Source organism: Vanacampus margaritifer, chromosome 10, assembly GCF_051991255.1.
Source record: "Vanacampus margaritifer isolate UIUO_Vmar chromosome 10, RoL_Vmar_1.0, whole genome shotgun sequence".
Lineage (NCBI taxonomy): Eukaryota > Metazoa > Chordata > Actinopteri > Syngnathiformes > Syngnathidae > Vanacampus > Vanacampus margaritifer.
The window spans coordinates 18,545,092-18,570,942 of record NC_135441.1 but is presented as its reverse complement, the minus strand read 5'-3'; the positions used below and the strand labels follow the sequence as shown (position 1 = coordinate 18,570,942).

General features: G+C 37.0%; 1 protein-coding gene across 5 annotated transcripts in view; it reads left to right on the top strand.

Moving 5' to 3' along the window:
- Positions 1-25,851, top strand: part of diaph2 (diaphanous-related formin 2) — a 421,729-nt gene that overhangs the window by 30,064 nt on the left and 365,814 nt on the right. For all 5 annotated transcript variants that reach the window (XM_077577699.1, XM_077577700.1, XM_077577701.1 and 2 more), the window contains one exon: positions 5,943-5,963. In XM_077577699.1, coding sequence (XP_077433825.1) covers positions 5,943-5,963 — 21 coding nt within the window. The remainder of the gene's footprint in view (positions 1-5,942; positions 5,964-25,851) is intronic.

Here is a 25,851-nt window from a genome sequence, read left to right as displayed (position 1 = left end):
CATATTCAGAATGTAATGTTTAGACTAGTGAGGTCACATATAACATATTGTCAAGAAATGCTTAACACTTTTACCGCCAAAAATGTTTAATGACGTATACTAAAAGCCAAATGAATGCTGCCAAAAACGTTAATTGAGGTTTACTATGTTTTTTACGTTTTTTTTTTCTCAATGGGCAGTGCAACTTTTCATTGCGGTTGTAAAATCCCACATCACCCACTAACTATGGCCAGCAGATGGCAGCATTGTATCTCTTTTCAATGGGCTCCCGGTAGTATGAAATTACAATGAAACATGACGAATCTGATCAAATAGAACCTTTTCAAGGACGACGTGAATAATCAAAGCCTTTGTCACATTAAATCTAATTCACAGAGCATTACTAAACAAAAAATAGTGTCAAAGTTGTGCATAAAATTTATCTTTTCACAAAAAGCTTGTTTTCTCCTTATCTTTCCAATTTTCGCTCAGTGTTACTCAAATTACCCATTTTCAAAAGGTGATTACTAAAGAACGGAATAAGGTAGAAACATACTTTCTTTTCTCTTCTCTCTAATGAAACAATGGAACGCCATCTTTCATGTTTATGTAGTCACAGCACACAATATTCTCTTTGCCTAAAGATGAGTTAAAATGCTCGAAATCGGCTGGCGCTGTCGGGGTTGTTTTTTGGATAACGTGTGGCAGTAAAAGAGTTAAGGTTGACTTCCACTTTAAAAATAACTATAGTTAGTGTACTTCAATAGACCAGACTAGATTGTTTTCATAAACAAGACTTTTACTTTTGTTCAAATGTACTATCTTCTGTCTTTAAAACTAAGATGATGAAGGAAAGGATCACCTTAAAATTGTAGTGTTTTATGTCCTATGACAGCAGATAAATTCCGTTAGGCATTTTGCACAAGCAATATTTGCTTGTGGAAATTTATCCCAAATGATTAATGCAGGAATGTCTGTACGTTGGTTTGCTGTGGCGCTTGGTGTTTTTATTTGCCTCATGAGATTGCAGCTTGGGTTTGGGCCTTTCTATCTTTGCATTTTCTTCTCAGTTGTTGATGGTTTTTCGAAGTCCGGATAGAATCTGCCTCTTTTTTAAATTTTTTTATTGCTGTAACTAAAGAGATATATAATATTTTCCCGCCGTCAATTTTCAACTTTTATTTTTATTGCCCTAGCATCGATTTGGCTTCAGATAATCATCCAGAATATACGGAGTTAAAATGCCTAGAGGGGGAGGTTTACATCTGTCTACTGATAGAAAACTAATGCCAATTTTCTCAGTTTCACAAGTTTTCTGCATACAAATTTAAGCCTGTATAAAATGTCCAATGACAATGTTATCTCAAGAAAGACAAATTATTTTGCTCACTCAAGTCAAAATGTCTTTCAAAGTAGAGGCAAAATGTATTCCTTTCTCCTCCCTCTCATGAATGGCTACCTCTCTATCACCAGGCAAGATTGAGAAACACTCCTCACGTCTCCGCAGGAGTCTTGCAAATAACACCCACCAACCTAAAGGAATTGTTTTTTCCATGGGAGAAATTTACACAGTGACCCATTTGAATATGAGCTGTGTTTCCACAGAAAAAAAACCCCGCTCTGCTTTGCAGCAGCGTCTTACAGACGTCCTTGACCATCAGCTTTGCATGAACACGTCCTTCACCTGCTTTCATTACCTCCTGCTTTTTTTTTTAATGTTCGCCAACCCTATTTAAACTGCCATGTTTTCCTGTTAACTGCTTTCTGAGATTGTTTTTGTCCAGTGACTAATTTCACGTTTGATTCAAAATCTGCTGCACCTCAGAATGCTTGAGGGGCGTGATGGGAGGGCCTTGTTAAGAGAAGTGTCCAACATTCTTATTACAGTTAGATACAGTACATACTGTAGATACAATGGAAGCTATACGATTTTGAATTTGACAAACATTTTATGGAAAAAAAATATTGCAAAACAAATATACATACATATACAGAATACAGCATACTAGCTCAGTTCAGCGAGCTTCAAATATTTAATTTGGGCGTCGTTCCCATTTTTTGATGTCTTTATGCCTAATGCCTCTAAAGTCACTAAAGTCCAAATGTTGTCATTCCAACAACAGTTAGGCAAAAAACGAGGCGAAATCTCAAGTGCTCAGTTCAGTCAGCAATACAGGACTAACTGTATTTTTTGCAGGTTTTGACTTTAACTAATTCACTCCCAGCCATTTCCACTGAAGCAACCCCCTTCACTCCCAGCTGTTTTAATGGATTTTGACAGATTTTGCAAGGCACACAGAATATTGTTTGCTTTTGCTTTAAAAACATGAAACCTACCAAAAAAAAGATTAGTCTTTTTTTTTCATCAGGAAAAAAAGTACATTTGTATCTGTTTCCGTTTTGCAACAATTAGCATTAGAATATTGCTAAGTTTCATCATTATTCACAAATTTGTTTAAAACAGTGGGGAAAAGAGCTTGTTGCAACTTGGCCCTGGTTAATCTCTTATGCTCTGCTGCCACCTTGCTGGCCGTTTTATGTAATAACTAACCATTGCGTTAAGTGACCTCGTCAGGTCATAGGGTGAATCGAAGCCTTCTGTATGCTCTAGCATAAAACAACATGAACATTTTATACGTTTTTGGGAGCAAATGAGTTAATGCTTGTATGGTCATTCAATGTCATAATTTGACCCAAAATTGGACTTGAAATTTTCAATTTTTCTTTTCTTTTGCTTTCTGGGTAATACATTTTGAAATTAAACCAGTATTCCTCGAAAAACATGCTTCAAAAGTACCCGAAAGAGTTAAGCAGGAAATTGTGATTTGGGAGATATTCACCAGCATTTCAGAATGGATTACTTAAATTTGGAAATTCCTCTTCCATCCTAAAATTCTGTATGGTGCACATAAATACATAAATGTTGGACTCTACCCTTCAAGCACCTCCCTCACTTTTGTGTGTGCAGTCTCAAGACGGTGTCTGTTCATTATCAGAGCTTCTTTGATACTATACTTTTTTTTTGTATATTTTTGGTGGCATCAACTGTGGAAAAGGTTGCGATTTACATACACAATGCTGAGTCAGCATAAAACATTCCCGTCGTGGTAAGTCTCATGCCGGAGAGTGGTGGATACAAAGACTGATTAAAAACCACTGTGTCACACACCAGGTGGCGGTTCGTGTAATATTGACTTTGCGGCACTTGTAAAGTCTTGGGAGGCTGCAGGAACAGTCTCACTAAAAAAACAGGAGGAATAAGATTAGAGAGACACAAGAGAAAAATTAAAGGGGCAAGAGAACGGTACAAAGACAGCGGTAAAAAGGCAAAAGGCGCGGCGTGTTCCTTGATGATATGTAATCAATATGGATTACTTCAGATTTAATAAAGAGAAGCTCTTTATTGGAATGTATTTGAGTGGTGGAAAGACACCCTCACCACTGTGAAACCAGGACCACCAACCGTCGTTATTGATCGATACTTTATGTATCTGCATATTGTCCTCAAGAGAGATTCCTTATGAAAATGATCACATCATAACTCTCCGGAACTGGCAAACACAAGTGCTAAACACGCTTTATTTTGTTTTTCCCGCGCCTAGTTTTACAAGTTATGACTTAAAAACTATTTTCCGACAAGCTCATTTTTCAACTTTGCTTTTTATTTATTTTTTTTGTCCCAAACCACACAGAAATATTGAGACAAATGCACCATGTCAAATGGTCATAATAGGGAAGGGATAGATAAATATCTGGCTGGTGGTCTTTACATGCTTGATATCATGTTGATAATCATTCTTAGGTTTTGCTGAAATGGCCTGTTTAAACAAGACCAGACATAATATGACGTTGTTCCTGGTGGAACTCTGGAAGATGCTGGACACCAAATGTGTTGTGTGAACGGCACACTTTGATGTTATAGTAAATAGTTATTTAATCAGAAAGCTGCATGACATTCTGATGTTCTTTGTTAAGCAGCACAACAGTCGTAATTAGTGATAGACCAATATATTTTTTTTCAAGGCCGATACGATACCGATTATTAGTAGTCAAAGAGAAAATAGCGTAAAAAATCAAATTAAATTTTTAATATATAAAGAATTAACAGCTTTGTTTAAAAATTCTGAAAAAAATTGCAGGGAGCTTCAGGGTCATCAGCATGCGTTAAAGTAAATTAAAAACTAAGCAAGTAAATAGTTCCCTAAAGTTTTCTACTGTTTTCTAAAATGTCAACAACATTTCTTAATTTTTATTTTTATTTTTTTAAATACAAAGTGTAGCGAGTGCCCAGTGTCATCATCATTTTTAATAAAGTGGAAATGTTAAATAAATCCATAAATGAAAAATTCCCTGCATCTCACTGAGCAAAAAATTTAGCTAATTTGGGATTTCCGTCAGGGTTCGTAAAAGGTTTCAAAAGGTCTTCGCAGTGAGTGAAAACTTGTCAGAATATATTTGAAATGTCTTTGTGAAAGTAAAAACTGTCTGTGAACATCTTGCAAATCCTGATGAAAACCCCTAAATTCACTATGTTCGCAAGCATTCACCCACTCAGTGAGATACCAACTTTATCGGTTCGTAAAAAGGCAGATGACGATATTTGTAAAAATGCCAAATATTGGCACAGATAATCGGCCATTCTTATAATCGGTCCATCCCTAGTTATAATAGTAATATAATAATAACCAGTGATATGCTGATGCATCACTAAACTCAAAAATAAATATAAGAAAACATCTTTGACTTAAAATTTGCACAAATTGAAAATTTAAATAACGGTGATATCGCAATGTGGTGATATTAGAATTGCCACAATAAAAATAGCTCTTTGTCACTGCTGTTATGTACAAAAACCCATTAACGGGCTTTTTTTTCCAATATCATGAACTTAGTACGTTTTTATACATTATTGTGAGCTTTTTTATAATATTGCCAAACTCCCCATAATTTTGTGATAATATCGTATCGTGATGTTTGGATATCATTAAAGTACATTCCTATTTGGTCCTACGTGATTATTTATTTTTGTGTCATGTGATTGGTGGTGCTCTACTGAAGTCACATGATTCATGACACTATGCTTTGCTTTTCGGTAGTGTTGGACAAATGAAGCTTCATGAAGCATTTGTGATTTTTTTTTAATCCTCTAGATGGCACTCTTGGTTTAAAGATGCAATGGACAAAAAACAAAACAAATTCCATTGCACTCTCCTTTGTGTTAAACCAAGAGCACCATCTAGAGAAGTAAAAACATATAAGTGCTTCATGAAGCTTCATTTTCCCATCAGTACTTTTCGGTTTGCTAGCGAGTAAAAAAGATGACTTAACACGATGTTTTTTTTGGTACCACACGTCCTGACCGTAATGTAGTGGCTTACATGTTTTATAATTAATTTCCAAATTCTGGCGATAACTTGTTGCCCCGGCGACTGCATCCCCCCAGAGAGCTCCAACGGGTTAGTTTGATACCCAACGCCAAACACTAATGAAGCCTGATTGATGTTAGGCTAGCAGCCCGCTCCACCCTTCATTTTAGTTAATGGCGCTCTACATTTTTTAACAAGATCAGCTAAAAAAGACGACTACATAATTTCCACAGTTGTTGCCATGTAATTACTTTACATTCATTTTAAGGAATAAATTAGCAACAGGGAAGCAAAGCTGAAATGGTTTGCATGATGCATTTTTTTTTTTCCCCACCTGTCTGTTTTATTAACACCTGAAACATCTGGAAATTTATAGCTGCAAGACAGACATTTTCTTCTGTATGTGCTTCTAGCAAAAAGTTCTCTTGTCGAATATTCTATAAAGAAATTCATAGCTGTACGGTGTTTGATGGACAATTTGTAAATATCACACAAGTTAACGCTCATGCCTCAACGTGTAATTGTCTGGCCTACTTATGACTTGTGCTGTTTGTGTCTTTTTGCACATTAACCTTCTCCGCTGATTGCTGCATGCAGATAACTGGGAGCAAAGTTGCGGTAAGTAGTTCATTATTTCTATTTGGTGTCTGCATCTGTTTCTGTCTTTAATGCATATTATTGAAAGTATGATTTTTTTTTTTATTATGGGACTGCTGAGCGTAGCAAGCAGCTTGTGAAACAAGCAGCACATATTACTATCCTAGAAAAATGGGTATATTCTTTTTATTTTTTAATCTTCCACCGATTTTTCCGCAAGAATGCGGCCCGTACCGTAGATCGCACCGGGACAAATGAGGTATCAAACAATGCGGCTCGATCTGACTCGGTGCGGCATTATTTTTCTAGGAATTCCCACTTACCATGGCGACGCAATACCCCAAAAACTACCCCAAAAAGTGCTATAGGAATGAATGGGAAATGGAAAGACAAAATCACACATCAAGCACCTTTTTCCAAGACACGCTGCACACGCATACGTTATCCGACCGATACGAATTTTAGCTCATTTTGTAGGAATTTTTCCCATCTTTAGCTCAGTGTCGAAATCTTTTTTTAAGGAATGAAAGCTCTCCCCTCTGTGCGGGTTCAAAGTCAGTGAGTGATATAGCATTTTAACACACTCTGTTTTAGCAATTAGCTAGAGTGCCGGGAAGCAACAAATCTCTTGCCAAAAGTCAAAAGTTTCACTTCAAGTCGTCACCATGGCCACAATCTTTTCTCACTAGACGTCAAATTCTCACATTTTGTAGTCACGAGTGTCTTCTTTCAGACAAACGAACTTTTATTTGGCTAAGGTGTCATTTAGTACCTTTATTTTCACTTTTAGCGAGGACAAGTCGGACCAACTCGCCTATCTCTTCCATGTTAAATTCAGGCGCCTTTCGCTCTTCATTTCTGATAAATCATAAGTTTTCAACCTGCTCTCATTTGGTCATTTTTCATCCGATTAAAAAAATGAGAACATGCTCGTGTTCCCCAAACCCTTGCCGTTCTAACGAGCTATTTCTTTAATCTGTATCTTGAACCGTTAAGTCGTGAGAGGCTTTTGTTCAAGGGGTGCGTCTCTCATACAATCTCAATAGAATGTAGGGCGCGTGACGGCTCCAAGTCAAAAATGGGTGTGCGCTCTTAAAGGGACAGTGAGATATTTTTAGATTATGGTTAACTTCCACATTTCTTGACCGATTCCAGTCGTTTAAATTTTTAACTGTTCAGCTCATTTACAAGAGTCAGCAGTCCCATTCAAAATTTCCGTGGGAATTTTTCTCGTTTGTTTTATTCTCCACACTTTTTTGCCATGAAACACCTCGCACATAATACTTCCGATTTACGTCGTTCAAGTTTCAACTTACCTCAAAAATTCACGCCTCTCGGGCTATATATATCGTCTGATTCCACATTATTCGCACAATTTAACGTTAAATATCAACTTTTCCCCATTCATTTCCAATGGGACTGACATTGAGCTTTTTCCTAAATACCACACACAACTGATTATCATTGCCAGGTGTCTGACACTGCTCGGTGGCACACTTGGTAAAGAGCATTATCCAGAAACCAGGAGGTTGCAGGTTCGAATCCCACCTCCGACTCTACATTGCAAATATACAGTATCCATAGCCATTATGCTAAGTGATATACATGTATACCAACTGACTATTATATCAGGAAATGGATTATAATTTCACTGAAATCATTAAAGCATCAGATGATACTTTTCAAAAATAAATACAGCATTAGCCATGAATTTGAGTCAAGTTAGGTCAGTGCTTTGAGCACCACACAGAGAATCTGGGATCAAACCCCGCTTGGACCACATTTTAGTACATTGGATGGTTTGATGCCAACTGACTATCATATCATGAAATGGATTATAATTTCACTGAAATGATTAAATCCCACTTTAGACAAATTGCAGTTAATATTTCTTTGTATCAATTTGTCATTAAACTGCAATTAATTTTTTTTTTTAAATTTTTACATAAATGATCTTTCAATTGACTTCATAAGCACATGCATTCAAATCTTAGCATTCAGCTAATAGCATTCTGCTTTTCAGCATTCCCACACAATTTCTGCAGAAATTTCACTTTGTCTAGTTCATTTAGTTACAGTATTTGTGGCTTTATACACACAGTGCATATTGTTGCGTATGCTCTTGTTTTTGTGATTGACTCATTTGATCTTTCATTCTCCACCTGCGATGTAAACACTCAGTCATGCGTTTGGGTACCATTTTGCCATATATTGAATTCACTTGATAATTTTTTTTTTGTTTTTATGTTTTTTAGAAACAAAACCACGCACGTCAATAAAATGTCTAGTCGTGCATGCTTGTGACATTTCATTGGCCTTTTTTTGGTAGTCCGAAGCATTGAGTGCTTAACAGGACTACAGACAAGTTCAAGCAACGCACGTTCCGCAGCATTTGCTCTCAGACAAAACTCCCCTTTTGAGCCACTTCACATGGACATTTTTTATCGATTGCAATTTCTCCTTCCTTTGTCCAACTGTTCTTTTGTGTTTGTTTATTGCGTAGGGGGGTAAGAGCGGGGGTCTTAGCTTCGCTTGTATTGATGTGGGCGAAGTTTCTCTCCATTCAACGGCAATGGCCACATTGTGTTCAGTAAATGGAATATGACATAATCGCCCCAGCTTGGATCCAGACTGTTTGTTGGAAAACGCATGGGCCCACTTTTAAAAGTGCTTCAAAGAATGTCTGATGAGGACGTTGTCAACAACTTTCTTGGATATATTTAATATAGATAAGCCAGGAGGGTGTACTTTATTTATCCAGTCAGTTAAAATTAAGCAATATATTTAACAATTTATTGCATTTCTTTAGCAAAATCAAGCATTTTACCAGATTTTCCATAATACAAGTATTCTTTCCTCCTAATAAATTAGTATGTTTTCATTTGCTTTGGTTGTAATTTTTTAAATTAAAAAAAAAAAAAAATCCATATATTTGTTTTTTCGGTCACGCGGACACACTGTGATGCCATACTACGTTTCATCCAGATGTGATTCATATTTGGAAATCAAAATATAGTCACCCAAAGTTCTAAAAAATAATAGATTAATCGACAAGTAATTGATTAGCAAATGAATCGACAACTATTTTAATGATCGAGTCCAAATCCTCTGATTTCAGCATATCAACAGTAATTGTTCACTGATTTCTGTCGTCATTGATGAAAGAAGACTGATTATCAAAATAAGACATTTGCAAACATATGTTTTTACTACAATGACCGAACCTAAACATCCACTGAATATTTAAATACAAAACATGCTTCGTTTTTAAAACATCGCTAGCCATAGCGCTAATGCTAAAGCGACGGGAGGATCCCATTCAAATGCTAACAGGAAGTTAGCATCGATGTGTTTTTCCTTCAAATAATGAATATTCACACACAAATGGCGTGGGAACACATACCCACAGGTAAGATAACACTACGCAGAGGCACAAATTCTTCCCAATGTGTGAAAAATGAGTTATTTTAATAGAATTCAATTGCAACTTTCTTCTGTACTCACTTCAAGTGTGTACATAATGGATGCATGGCACCCCACTGCCCCCAAGAGGCCAAAATGCAAAGGAACAGTATTTGTTCTTACTATTTTTTTTCTGTTGCTATTATTTTAGTGTATTCTTTTTTTTTTTTTCTGTAGAGCTCAGTATTGTTCATTCGGTAATTTTACCGATTTGACATGTCATCATCATTGCGCTCTCTTTTTAAAAAAAAAAAATATTATTATTATTATTATTTTTATTCTATTCTTATTTCACATACTCGTTTTATTTTGTCACTGTCCTTTCAAGTTACATTTAAATAATAATTGTATGCATGACATATATTCTTAAATAATCAGCAGATTAATTGGTAATCTGTATTTTTTTTCTGCCAAAAATCGGTATTGGTATTGGCCTTAAAAAATGCATATCGGTTGGGCCCGATACGAAATAAACACCAATCACTGGTTAACAAACTGCTTTTGTAATATACGTTAATGCAAAATTAAAATGAATCCGATTAGTCGATTGATTGAATTCTAAAAATTCTCGATAGTGACAGCACTACCTCTTGCAGCTTTCTCAGATGATTTAAAGGTTAAAGTCTTACTGCAAGTTGTAAATGATCGTCCTGTGCAAAATTAAGAACAATATAAATTATGTAGAGGCCGTGTCAATTAGTTCGATAACATTTTAAGAACAATTTGCATTGCAGTCGATAGACCTCTCCACAATGTTGTGTACATCCGTGTTTATGTTCTGAGGATCTACACGTCGTCTGACTTCATTCTCTGCCCTCTATAGTTGCTTAAATATGAAATGAAGAAATATGGAACATCTTTAACCCTGGAGAACCCACAGGGTTCTAAAATGCAACAAATAAAACAAAAAATATATACTGTTCAATGTAGCTGTGTATTTGATTGATTATTTTCTTAAATTCTAAATAGTTTACTGACAGTTTTTGTTATTCTGATTTTTCGAAATGATACCCCTAAATCCCAAAAGGGTCAAATTTCGCCCTAATCCTAAATTAGGGAATAAAGGGTTAAAATTGAAAAAAACATTTATTTTGGTGTTCAGTGAATTTATAGCAGTCATTTAATGTATAATTCATAATTTTCCAAAGAAGAAAAAGGGTTCTTGGGTTCTCCAGGGTTAAATTCCCATTCCGTTCATGTCTAGTTGTTTGTCGCACTTAAAGGACGATCATGAAGTTTCATCCTGAATCGTATGCGGATCCAAGTGAACAACACGTCAATCCGACAGCTAACACATTCAACAATTGATTGCGCAAGCGACAAATGTTGCATCCTCCACCAGATTGCTCTTGTTAAAAGCTACGAGTTGTCATTCTATAATCGGCCCACAAGAGCAGCAGGAAGCTGAAGGTGTTTAGCCTGGTTAGCTGGTGGTTGGTCACAGTTAACTCCCTGCTTTGCCGGCAGATTCCTATTTTCACGCTGTCAGCGTGTGTCATTGGGATAGAGCGCTCTCACTTATGCCGGAGGGAGAGAGCCGGCTCGGATTGTCTGTAGGGAACGCGCGACTGTAACTCCTCTGTCTCAGGCATGAAATTTCTCTGACATTCTCTGCTCTCCCCGCTAGAGAACGAGCTCGGAATAGAGAACGGTGTCAATTGGATCTAATCCAGTTTGACCGGCGTGCAAATGTGCAACATTTCTAAGTCTCAAATGCTCTTTCCAACCTCAAGATTGAGCGACGGATGAGCAGAATACACGGATCCGATGGTACCTGCTCATCTTGGACATCGTGTCTGCAGGTGTTCGAACCGGATGCCGTTGCTTCTGCACAGCATCACAGCTTGCCCGCTGACCGTTTTGACGCTTTTCGAGCATTAGTCCCTGTAAACATTGCCCTGATTTACGTCACAAATCAAGGGCCGGCTTGTAACAGTCCATCAGAAACTCCTGTGGCGTTACTGCGGAAGCAGACTTCCCCCCCTCTGTGCACTCCCATCGACAGTCTCAGATGGCACGCTGCTAAGATGAGATGAGTTCGACACAATTCACAGGAAGGACGAGAAAATGGAGGCTTGTCTGTTTGGTGAGAAGCAAACACAATCCAACAGATGGACGGTGTTTAGTATGAACGGATGCCTTTTGCCTGATGTACTTAGATAGCAACCAAATTTGCACTAATGGTCAAACCTGATAAATATTGACAAATGGTTACTGCCACTGAAATTAGTTGTGGTACAAACTATAGATCTTGAATCGTAATTTATCGTTTTCTCCAGCAAAATATCGGTACACCAGCATCAAATATTAATATTACGCTACTCCGATGAAAGATAATTATAATTGAGGTGCATATCTTGACCTACGCCGAACCTTGATTAACTCATTCACTCCCAGCCAATTTCACTGAAGCAAGCCCCTTCGCTCCCGGCGGATGTTTTACTGGATTTTGACTGATTTTGCAAGGCCCACAGAATATTGTGTTCTATTGCCATAAAAACATGGAACCTACCAAAAGAAAGATTAGAGTCACTTATATTTGTAACTTTTTCCGTTTTGTAGCAATTAATCGGTAGTCACCCATCATAGTCTGGATGATACCACCTCTGCCTCAATTTGAGCCAGGATTGACCCAGATTAACTCATTCACTCCCAGCCAATTCCACTGAAGCAAGCCCCTTCGCTCCCGTCGGCTGTTTTACTGGATTTTGACAGATTTCGCAAGGCCCACAGAATATTGTGTTCTATTGACATAAAAACATGGAATCTACCAAAAGAAAGATTAGAGTCTCTTCTTTCATCAGGAAAAAAAGTATATCAAATATATTTGTAACTTTTTCCGTTTTGTAGCAATTAATCGGTAGTCACCCATCATAGTCAGGATGATCTGTCTCAATTTGTCCGTCCGTCCGTCCGTCTTCAATTCCGCTTATCCGGGGTCGGGTCGCGGGGGCAGCAGCTTTAGCAGGGAAGCCCAGATTTCCCTCTCCCCAGCCACTTCACCCAGCTCCTCCGACGGGATCCCAAGGCGTTCCCAGGCCAGCCGAGAGACGTAGTCTCTCCAGCGTGTCCTGGGTCTTCCCCGGGGGCCTCCCACCGGTAGGACATGCCCAGAACACCTCCCCAGGGAGGCGTCCAGGAGGCATCCGAACCAGATGCCCGAGCCACCTCAACTGGTTCCTCTCAACGCCTCAATTGCCTCAATTTGATCTTTTTTTTTTTTTTTTTACCCGGATTTTTGTGCATCTCGTTTCCTTTCCTTTTCTTACCTGGTCCATCTGTGTGTCATACATCTTTTTTTTTTTTTACCTGGATTTTTGTGCATCCCGTTTCCTTTCCTTTTCTTACCTGGTCCATCTGTGTGTCATACTTTTTTATTTTATTATTTTTTTTACCCGGATTTTTGTGTATCCTGTTTCCTTTCCTTTTCTTACCTGGTCCATCTGTTTGTCATACATCTTTTTTTTTTTTTTTTTTACCCGGATTTTTGTGCGTCCCGATTCCTTTCCTTTTCTTACCTGGTCCATCTGTGTGTCATACATCTTTTTTTTTTTTACCCGGATTTTTGTGCATCCCGTTTCCTTTCCTTTTCTTACCTGGTCCATCTGTGTGTCATACATCTTTTTTTTTTTTTTTTTTTTTTTTTTTACCCGGATTTTTGTGTATCCTGTTTCCTTTCCTTTTCTTACCTGGTCCATCTGTGTGTCATGCATCTTTTCTTTGTTTTTTTTACCTGGATTTTTGTGCATCCCATTTCCTTTCCTTTTCTTACCTAGTCCATCTGTGTGTCATACATCTTTTTTTTTTTTTTATACATCTTTTCAAACATACTGTGGAGACAATTGCCGCACTTCCATCAGTTCAACTGCCTCTCTTGATGTTGAGGGGAGCATAAAAAGCTGAATCGGTCACAGCACACCGATATCGGAATGAACTAGGTCCCTGTCAGTGCTTTCGATTCTGTTTATGCCCATGTCAGTGTCTGTGCACCCGGCCTAATGACTGTGTGTGTATGACTCATTTGTTTTTCCTCCGTGCAGGTCCAACAGATGTGCCCGTTACATCTCGGCCTCAGCCATTGCAGGGGCGAGTGTTTGTTAGAGTGGCTTATGAAAAAAGGACAGATCGGAAAAATGGGATTCCCAGCACAACCGATATATGAATTTGATGTGTTTTCGAAATATCACGGATGGAGGCCGCGAATAGCGGGTACGCTCTCGGTTGTACGTCTCTCCCCCCGCAGTTCCGTTACACACTCGGCATAGCTGTCGACATGCAGCCCAGCGGGAGGGTGCTGCAGGGCCGCATTAGGCTCCATAAAGTTTATAGCATATTTTTACAGCCCGCCTCTCTGTATGCACCCACCATCACATCCCATCGCATCTGCTTTAACCGTTCACACAGCTGTGAAATTCTGTGTATCCTCCATGTTTTATGGTTGACGGCTCCTCTCAAATTCTTTTATTTGCCTCTTTAGCTTTTTGATATCATCTGTTTATATTTAATACGTTATTTGCCGTGCTTGATCAAGTTTGCGGCTCGCTCCGGAGGTCGCACCGGTGAAATGTGACATAGTATGTCAAAGATTTGCACGGACTATGCGGGGCAGTGGGTGGCCTTCATGGGGCAACACTTCTGTCTGTAGTTTTGCCAAACGCTTGCTACATAATGGCAACGTGCAATTTATTATGATATGGGGTAGCATTGTGCCACAGAAGAATGCTTAGACCCTGCTGTTTTCTTATAGTCCTGCATCTTAACCGACACTATGCGTGAATTGGTACATTAAAAAAAAAAAAAATCTTTACTGCAAATTTAGGGCAATCAATATACTGAATTGTCTCTGCTTTCATAGCATTGTCATGAATGGACAAAAAAAAAAAAACTTCAGCTTCCTTTCATTCCACATGGAATCCATAGTATGTTCACATATATATATATATATATATATATATATATATATATAAAAACTCGGTTCAAAATTTATTTTTAGATGACAACTGATGCACAAAAACAGCTGAAAATGCTGCAGTACGGATGTCGGGTAGTTTGGCACCATAAAAACTGCTAGTTCTACTCAAAAATAATTTTTCTGCATTCATAGGTCTTCTTATTCGATTTATGTTAGTGATGCGATTTAGCTGGATGCTGAAATTTTGTTGTACAGAACTAAACAGATGCTTATACAAAGTGAATGGAACTGGTTTTATCCACTAAATTCAAACTTGAACGGGTAATGTTTAATTTAGGGCTGTCACTATTGAATAATTTTAAATTTGATAATTCCATCAATTAATCAAATAAATCTGATATTATTTCATTTTGAATTGAACTGTACTACAGGAATATATATATATATATATATATATATATATATATATATATATATATATATATATATATATATATATATATATATATATAAAAAGTTGTAACCAATTTTTGCCGTTTATTTGGTACGTTCATTACGACAGTGTATTAGGACCCCGTATAAATATATATATTTTTTAGAGGGGGGAGCAATTATTATATTATTATTTATTAAGTGGCAAAAAAAAAAAAGTTTGAAAAAAAAAAGTTTTCTCAGAATATTGCCCTCTTAAAATATATTTATACGTGGCCCTAATACGCCGTCATAGTTCGTGATTAAAAACAAGTAAACAAAAATGAAGCAATTTCACACAAGAGGAACTGACATTGTACTCGCACAACTGATACTTTAGAACTGATTCAGTCATCATTTTATTTTCCAAAGTAAAAGCAAATGTAAAAGATAATAAGAGAATAATTCCTGCTGAGATGCTAAAAATCTGATTTGGACAATTTGAAGTTAAGCAATGGCTCTAAACGATTACTCGATTATTAAAATAGTTGTTGATTAATTGTATAATCAATTAATTTTCAATTAATTGATTCGTTTTGACTCAGCCTTAGAAATTGGGGAAATATAACATCACATTATGTCCTGAAACACAACCATGGTCAATCTGGACACACACTAGACAAGCTCCTAAAATCGTTCGTCTCACTTGATGCCCACTTTATGCATCATTCATTTAATTGGTATCCATTCCGATTTGCTATGCACAATAGCCTACTCACCTTTCACCATTTTCATAACACACAATCCAACTAATTATTCTACAGTGTGGAAAAAAAGGTCAGTCTTCTTATTTTCTGGTCATGCATGATCAGGGTCTGTCCATCATGTTGTTCCCCAGCTGCTATTGTAGTACCAAAGGCCAGCACTTGGTGGCAGTAGGTGCTCACTGAATTGACCGGTGGGCTCACAAAGGGCTGGAAGACAGTTGTTGCTATGGAATTGACCTAATGGGCTTCTCCATGCCTAAGTCATAACTGAATGTGTTGCTCAGGCTGCACATTTATTTCCATTCTTTAAAGGGAAAATAACTGTAAAATGGCTCAATGGCATTTAGAATGATTCCGATTGGTCTGATCAATATTTTGATTATTCAGCTGCTATCATCCAGGATGGGAATTTTAAAGAAGAGATTAATCACGTTTTCTCTGCCACATTCACAAGACCGCTCGGCAGACCAGCCCTTCTGGGTCTACTTGATATTTTCCTTGGAATGCTTCCCTTTCTCCATCAGGGCCAGAAAGGAAGCGCTTGTTTGCTTTACCTGCTATCGACACAAGCTCCACTTTTATGCAATCATACTTGAATTATTTATTAGACTGACCTACGAAGATAAATAGACATAATCCCTTGCTAACCGTGCATCCGTTATGCTCAAATAACGAGAGCATCGGCACAATCGGCTCCGGTCCTTACTGTATGCTTACCGCAAATGCAACTTTGCATTATTTACACGTTACATCAATATACTGTGGAAGCTCTGAAAGTGGAGGTCGCTCAATTCAGAATTTGGCTTTTAACTTTTTAACCCCTCGGCGTTATTTGTCCATTTTCTGGCTTTTTTCTGTTTTTCTGTTTTCCATCAAAGAAAAAGCATTTGAAAAAAATACACTAGGGACCTGACATTTTACCAGGATTGTTTAAAAATGTAGAAGTTCAAATTGGCGCCATGCTGTAATTTATAATTATTACCAAACAGGAGGGAGAGATTCACACGAAGTTGTTGTAATAATGCCCGATTTTGGCTCATTGACTCCCATTATAAATGACAGTTTTTGATATGCTGTAAATCTGATGTGTTATAATGCATTTTCCGTGATTACTGATGCAATCGTTCTTTGACGAGTCATAAACATGAAAATAGAGGAATGTGTGTGTTTAGAATGTTAACACAAAAATCCACTAGGTGGCGCCAAAGGCTAATAAATGAATACAAAATGCATGCATAATAAAATTCTATTGTTATGACTTATGGACTTGTTTGAGCCTCTAACTATATCATATGAAATATATAAATTATTATTTTATTTTATATATATATATACACACCATAGCTAGTCTTGCTATTAGCATAATACTGCTATTGTTGTCCATAGGGGGCATTAAAAAAAAACAAAAAAAAAAACTATATATGTGTAGATAGGTCTGATGCCACTGAACATTTTGAGTGGTTGAAAGTGAAAAAAATATTCATAAATGACTAAGTTATCACACTTCAAAGGAAATGCCAGATTTTGGCAAAAATTACAAGAATTTAATCAAACTATAATAACGCCCAGGGGTTAAATGAAACTTTTCTGGAAAACATGCCAGTCAACATGCAAAATCTCTGAAGTGGAAATGTTGTCATCCATGACATCACACAATGCGTTTTTGGGAGTGAAAGACAAAGTATTAAAAAACGGATTTATACTTTTTTTGGGTTAGAAAGAGTTAAGGATGCCACCACACTACTGTGTACCAGCTAAATCCAAATACTAATCATAGAATTAGAAAAATACATTTTTGCCTTGCAGCAGTAACCTTCATTGGTCTCTGCCTGGCTGCTCAGTACAACATGGCCGCAGTGACTAGACGTTCTGTGAGATTTTATTTGGGTGGCCACTCTACTTACCTGAATCAAGAAAGTGGGCTAAAGTACATCTTTGCCCATCATTTTCTAACTCTGGATTTTTTTTTTTAGGTTATGTTATCGATGTTTGCTTGCGCTATCTGTGGGTGGTCAAAGTACTTCTACGTTTTTTTTTTTAAGGACAATTACAGGATATTGCGGAGGCTGATTTGATGGCAGATCTATAGCGTTCCAAATGGTGATGCCCTTGTAGATAACCAGAGACGCAGCATGCCAGGTGACATCCAATCATGTCGAGATGGCCGGCCTGTCTCTTTATGTCCCGAGTGGTCTTGAGAGCTGATGTTCTTAATGCTGATTGGATGACAGACACACACACACATTGGCCTTGAATCAAATACATTTGGTCATTGGTTGAGGTCAAATCCCAAAAAATAATACAGTGGGCCCTTATGTTTTGCCCTTTTGCAAAATCACCTAGCCAGTATTCGCTGATTTTTAAGACTTTTTAATTATTATTATTTTTAAACCAATCCACTGTTAACTCGTTCACTCTCGCCATTTTTACTGAAGCAACCCCCTTCACTCCCGTCTTTTACTGGATTTTGACTGATTTTACAAGGCCCATTGTGTTGTTTTGCTATAAAAACATGGAACCTACCAAAATAAAGATTAGAGTCTCTTCTTTCAACAGAAAGAAAAAGTATATTTCTATCTATTTCAGTTTTGCAGTAATTAGCATGAGAATTTAGCTAGGTTTCATCATTATTCACAAACCTGTTGAAAACACTGGGGAAAAGAGCTTGTTGCAACATGGCCCTGGTTGATCTCTTATACTCTGCTGCCACCTCCTGGCCGTTTTTGTAATAACTACCATTGCTTTAAGTGATTTTTTCAGGTCAAAGGCCGCATTAAAGCCTTCTGTATGCTCTAGCATAAAAAAAGGATAAATACGTTTTTGGGACCAACAATATTTCAAATATACGTTTTTGGGAGCAAATGCGTGTGGATAGTAGGGCTGCCTCAAATAAATATTTTCCTAGTCAACTAGTTACAGATAGCAATTGCGATTTAATAGCAGGACCTGAAATTGTGAACCCCTGATGTGTATTACATATTGACAAGCAGCAAGTTCACTGGCACGTGTGATTTTTTTTCTTCTTCTTCTTCTTCTTTTCGTATCAACATTAGATAGGGTAGTTTCCAGTTGGCCGTCCGTCGCCGGCAAGTGTTGTTCGGTAGATTGTTTGTGTCACACGTCTCTGTATAAGAGGTCAAAATTGCTAGTGCAGGAAAATAATCAAGAGAGGGGAAAAGTTCCATACAAGAAGAACAAAAGAAACAGGAAAAAAAAATCTATCTTGATGTTGTTATGCTAACAACATGTTCTGAGCTCCTGATGAAAACGCACTAAAGCTTCTAAAATTGTCATCTGAATTATGCCTTTCATCTCCCCGTGGTTTTTAGTGATGCAGTTGAGCCCCAACTCTCTAGCGAATCCTTTTCTTCCCGTTTGCATTTCTGAACAAGCACCATAACCGTAATGAATTCTATTATTTTAAAGCAATTACTGTTAGTTGGGAGCCTATTCCTTGTTGTTGTTGTTGTTGTCGTCCTGGCGCTCTCCAAGGAGTAGTGCTGCTGCAATGTAGACTGCACTCAAAGCTGATAGTATTTCTTTCTCCTTCCCTCAATATCCATACTAATGCACTTTCCTGGCATTACACACAATAAGACACCTTTGCTATTATTTGAATTTACAGTTAAATACAGGAAAAATCATTTCATTGCATGCAGTCCCCATGCAGTCATTTTTTCCAAGTCAGTACAGGTTGTGGCTATACATATTTTTTTGATTATTGCAGTAAACATTGTGAAAAAACCCAGTGTAGACTTTCTGCAATACAGTGAGAAATATATGCCCCCCTGAAAGGATTATTATTACCAACAGGTGCCACAAGATGGCAGAAAAAGGCAGAACTAAATGGCTATTAAACAGGGCAATGGCATGTCTAAATGAAGCTCCTCCGTTTAGTTTCTTGGCATCAAGATGCCACAAAAGTGTGCAGCATTGATTTGTATTGAAGTCATTTTTTTCGCCACAAGATGACATTAGTTTTCACAGAAAATTGTGTTCTATTGCTATAAAACCATGAAACCAAAAGAAAGATTAGAGTCTCTTCTTTCATCAGGAAAAAAAGTATATTTCTATCTGTTTCCATTTTTCAGCAATTACCATTAGAATATAGCTAAGTTTCATCATTATTCAGAAATCTATTTAGAATTCTGAGTAATTGATTGTTTTTTCAACATGGCCCTGGTTCATTTCCTATGCTCTTCTGCCACCTGCTGGCCGTTTGTGTAATAACTACCATTTCTTCAACCGTTCTTTGCAGTTGAGAGCTTGCATCAAAGCCTTCTGTGTGCTCTAGCATAAGAAAAAAAAAACATAACAAACGTATAAGTATGTTTTTGGGACACTTTTTAAAAAAAAAATTAAATAGAACGTATTTATACGTTTTTTGGGAGCAAATGAGTTAACATGCTAATTGTGACCCCCCCTTGTATTGATATAGCCTTACATGCATGTTCATGCGCGTATGCAGAGAAAACCCACTGAACAACATGCAAACTCCAAACAGAATGCGAGCAGAGTTTCAAACCCAGAATCTCGCCACTGCGAGGCAGACACACTAACCATATATCCCACTGTTCCATCCGTGTTCTGAATTAATGTATTTGAACATTGAAAATAAAAGAGATTTAAAAGAAAAAAACACCTAATGAAGATGAATGGACACAGCTTTATATGCAGGTCATTCATGGAGTTACATGATTGGAAATTCTGAAAGGATTTTCATCCCGTTCTCTCCCCCATTATATGTTACTAATGCTTTATGTCGGACCACACAGTGTTCTTTGTTCGTCGTAATTATATTTTCCCATGATCACCAAAGACTTGTACAAACACTATTATGAAGCTTTCTTTGACGTCGCTGTTCATTATTTCCTTTTTCTAAGCTCAGAACTAATTGGATCATGCTTCTATGCTCAGCCGGTATTTGGAAGGTAGAACTTTTTTGGGTACAATTCTGTGCAAATGGACCCACTTACTTTCTGTCATTCAGTTGCGCGCCACTCGCTTTGCCATTGGCTTACACTCACAAAAGTCTTTATGAATTAAGACAAGAGGAACAAATGTGATATTGTCATGCATTGATTAATTAAAAGCAATCCTCTCAAACTACACAAAAGACTGATTAAAAGCTTGTTTACTGAAATGAAAGGTTAGCTTGAAAAATAGTTTCCACATAAATATATGTGAATCTATATTTATATGTGACGTTTTGTTTTGCTCTAATTAAATGAAATTTTAATGTAATGTCAGAACAAACCCTTGTAAAAGACCCATTGGTCACATTGAAGGAAAGTTTGGTGTATGCAGTGAGTGCAAATCAGCCCGAATAGGAACCAAAATTGGTATTTGTTGTTAACATTAATAACACAGTTTTTTCCTTTTTTTTTTTTTTAAATATATTATTTTTGGGGGTATTCTCGTTAGGCTACAACTTTGATGAACCTGCATCTGTTTTTTAAAGCATATTTGTTTGTTTTTTAAAATTCCATTCACTGTAGTATTCTTTCAATTTTGCTGCGATATCTTGAAAGAGAACCTTCAAAATAAAAATCAGGTTTTATGTAAAAATCAAGCGAAAATTGTGAAAATAATGCAATACTAGCCGAAAAAAAAAAGTAGGTGACAATCAAGCCATGAACACTACTTTTAGTAACAAACAACATTTCATAAACTGCACATGAAAGCACATTACACTGCGAGACAATTTGAAAAATGTCCTTTGTAGATTAGAAAAGAAACAAACATGTGATAGCAATTGCATATGTGCTAATCCGTAGACAGGTTTGATACCTTTACGCTGATAATAGACATCTGATTTGTTCATTTGCCAGTTGGTGCAGACTAAGGTCAGTTGGTTCAGTTTGAGTTTGGAACTTCGGATAACTCACTGTAAAAAATAAATCATAAAAAAACTGTAAATTTCCGACACCTGGGGCGCCAGAAAAATGCTGTCAAATAACAGAAAATTACTTTCTCGTAAAAACAAAGTTTAAACATTTAAAAAGTGTACTTAAATTATTATTTAATTATTATAAATTATTACTTATATTAATAACTGTTTTTTTAAATGAGAAATATAATTTTCTGTTATTTCACAGCTGCTGGAAAATTACCGTTTTTTTAAATGATTTTTTTTTACAGTGTATATCTCAAATACTAATATTAATTATTAATACAATAAATGCTACCATCTATAGGACATTACAGAACTTGTAGTTATTTTCACTTTGAAAAAAATTGTCAATTCACAAAGAAATTATGGTAAAATTAAAATTTTTTACTGTTAATTTCTCAGTAAATATTTTCTCTCTCCATTTTTTAGGGTTTTAAAGTATTCCATTAAATAACAGACAAATATTTATGAAATCATGATACATTTGTGAACGTATTAATAAACAATATATGTATTTCAATTTTTTTTGTAAAATAACAAAAAAAAAAATATATATATATACATATATATATATATATATATATATATATATATTACAGTGTACAACCGGACAGTGACAGACTAATGACAGTTGGTGTGGGTTTGCTGGCACCTTCAAATGCTTTCTCCATGCCATAATTGGTTATAAGATACATTGCATAAAATATTCAACATGTTGTATTTTGGCGTCCAAATCCCGGGCCAAAATGAATGCAGCATTATTTAACATTGCAGAATGTTCTCTAATTAGCTTGCATTGCCCAGCAGCTGTCTGCTATTAGGGTTCTTTGTTCCAGATGTTATCTCATTAGAATAGCATTGATCATGCTAATGACTCCGAGAAAGATTATAGGTCCACATTAGTGTGATCCACTTGCTCCTTTTCTCCCCTGAGGTCACAGCACTGTAGTTTTCATCCATCCATCTGTTCGGTTGTGGAGCGTTTTTTTTACTAGTTAGTTGGTCATTTTGTGTGGAAACGAGCAGTTTTCTCAATAAGTCATTTAAACGTGAGCTCCTGCTCAGTCTCAACCCAATTCTTTTTTTTTTTTTTTCAGTGACTTTTTTAAGTGGTTCAATGGCCTATAAACTCACTGGTTTTAGTTTTATTCACATAGATGTCACTTTAAGTGCATGAATGGTATCTGAATGGAAGCTTTTTACATTCCCCAAAGCAAGGATGTTTTGTAAATCAGATTCTCATTCAGCTTTGATTTCAAGTGAGCTTATCCAAGGTTTTCATTTTAACAGTGTTTGAGTGGTGTTTGGTTACATTATGCGCACTTCAGCATTTGTGGTTTTACTGTGTTTTTGTGTGGCTGTTTTGACCGGCAGAAATGGAGTATAATTGCGGGCTCAAATCAGTTTTTTTTTTTTTTGTGTGAAAATACAGAGCAGATTAGTGCCGTAAAATTTTCTCTCCATCCTATTCCATTCCGATTTTTAAAATGACACATTTTATGACAAGTGCTGATTTACCGGCAACAGTAGTGCATCTAGCTTCTTTCCACTGTAAGGCAGCTACGCCAATGAAAGGATGGCAAAAATTCATCTCAGAAGTATTACGGTGTAGGAATGAAAAGGAAGGAAAGTTCAGGTTTAATCTACCAAATGCCTGGATGGGAAGCTACCTTGCTCGTGTAGAAACCTATTGATTGCCTTGCCACTTGTTTAATATCCCAGGCTTAATGGCATTCTTCTCTCAGGTCTTGTCTTCAGGTTTTGAGACTCTGCCGCCTAATGAAAACACAGAGGCATCACTCTCATTAAAATATATGGGTCTCTTATCGAGGAGAGGTTGTTTTTATTTGGAGCCATAATGAATTTCTCATCAGTTTGTTATTAACGTTGTGCTTCGCGGGGCTCAGTTGGGAGAAGTCAGCCAATTATGTGGCTTTGTTCTCCCTGATCGACAAGTATTTGTGCCTCTTTTGAGAGAGCAATAAGACAGGAAGACTCGAAGGGGAAATGCGATGACATCGTTCCTCAATCCACCGCAAGATCATTTTCTGCTTTCTGTATAGAATGTGACTGGCCTTTTCTTTAGATGGATTAGCACAAGTCATATTTTTTTTTCTCAATTTTTATATGCTTTATGGAAGCATAACAAACACACACACACATGCACACACTTAACATTGTGTATATATATATATGTGTGTGTGTATATGTATATATATATGTATATATATATATATATATATATATATGTGTGTGTATATATATATATATATATATATATATATATATATATGTGTGTATATGTATATATATATATGTATATATATTTTAAAAAAAAAGAGAGAAAGAAAAAAAAACTTTTTTTTTTTAAAAAGGAGAGCAATGATGATGTCAAATCGAATGAACAATACTGAGCTCTCCTGGAAAAAAAAAAAATCAAAAATAAATAAATAAATAAAAAAGTGTATTATTTTTTATGTATTATTGTATACTTAAATGCTGTTAATAGTAGCGTGAGAAGGTTTACCAAAAATAACGGCCACTTCAACTTGAGTATAACGCAGCAAGAATTTTGATGGGTTACACCGAAATTTAGTTTTTTGTTTTGGGGGGAAAAAAAGGCTTTTTGGGGAATGTCTTTGGGAATTCAAGTATAACAGCAAAACTTGATTATTTCTCAACATATCAACTCAACTGTTTCCTTTTCTTTCGCTTGACACTCGGAGAACCCCTTCTTCGATTGGCCCTCATGAAGGGATAATTGTAAATCCACTTATTTCCCCCCCAGAAATGAAACTATTAAAGTACTGAATTAATTCAGTTTAACTTCAAATGAGTGCAATATAGCGCTGCCGTGAATTCATATAGGCGAATGAGGTCACCTAATGATAATTTAACATTCTCAGCCATGACCCTGGCTATACACAGAGTTCCTTCCTTGACCTAAAACCCATTTGGACCTAATGCAATGGGATATGAAGGGAGCATAATGTCATGTGGGGCCTTCCTTTTGTTCACCAAACACTTCCCCAGTTTATTGCATTTTACGCTTGAAAGGCTTGATCATGACTATTATGGCTTTTGTGAGCAGGAGTCAATAAATTACCCTTCGATTAAAGAAGATGCTCACGCTTGAGGTGTGAAAGCCATTTTGTGTGTGTCCGAGTGCTTTTTCTCGCACCGCTTTAATCACTTCATTTCTTGTTGAATTTGTAGCCGTTTCACCTCCGTGACTACGTTTGGCCCGGAGAGATTGGGCTGTTGTTTCCCGTGGTTGCCCTTTGATCCACCCACCAACCAAAACCATTTATTTTCATTTCAAACTTCGAAAAGTCTGTTTTTATTGAAGTAACTCTGAAATTTCCAAGCACTTCAAGTCCAGTATGATTTTCCACTATATCAGTATGTTTGTTTACAACACTGCGCTTATCCTTTGTTTTGACTTCATCGCCAAGTAAAGGTCCTTACCCCGCCTCGGTCTAGATTAGTTCCTCTGCTGGAGGAGTGGAGGGAGTAAGGAGGATAATGAGTGTCAGGGGCCAACCAGCAGTGCCCTGTTAGGTGGATCCGCCTGTAGTGCTAAGCCTCTTAGCTCATGCCGAACCTACAGACATTGTCATCTTCATATTTGTGGAATCCTACACTTTGGAATAATGTTACATGATGCCTTTGTGCTTTGTTTAGACTTTCTTTTGGGCTGTGTGTAGGCTAGAGGAAGTCTGCCATTTCTTTTGGCAAGTTTAAGCAGGTATTTGGCCCCACATGTTTGGGAGGAGCCATTTGTTTTCCGTTATTATAAATACCTGAAAAACATATGGTGATCTTAGTTGCATTCACCCATTACACCAATTTGCGGTAGGATTGGCATATCCACCTCCGAAACTAAATCATGACATTTGCCAAGCTCTTGCCTTTGAAATAATTACCGTGAAGTGAGACACGACAGCATGAGGCTCTAAAGACTGATAGAAGCTCATCGGGGATTGCAGCCATTTTCTCCTATCAACAGTCTGCTTCCCCCTGAGGTCCTCCAAACCACAACCTGAGAAGGCTGACTGTGTTAGTGCTAATTAACTCAGCCAAGATGAGGTTTCTTCCACACTTGACTCAGACACCACTCAGGTGTGCTTGCACGCTTATTTAACATCATGCCAGTTTGTATTGTACACAATGTTATACTATCAAACGCTTCTCGGAGGTAAAGAGCGGGTGAGATGTTGTGCGGTGTGGGAATTGTTAGCTCCTAAAAATGGCGCTGACTCTTGTCATTTTCCCGTAATTAACACTGCTGGAAAATGAACTTGAAGTGCTTAAATGATTGTGAACTTCAAGGTGCTATCTGATTCCATCTTCCAGGTTTAAGGAGGTACTTTTTGTGGTATTCGTTTTTGTAATGTTTGAGGATACAACTACAATATATCACACATGCTAATATTAGCTTACCCTGTTGTTGTGCCTTAGCAC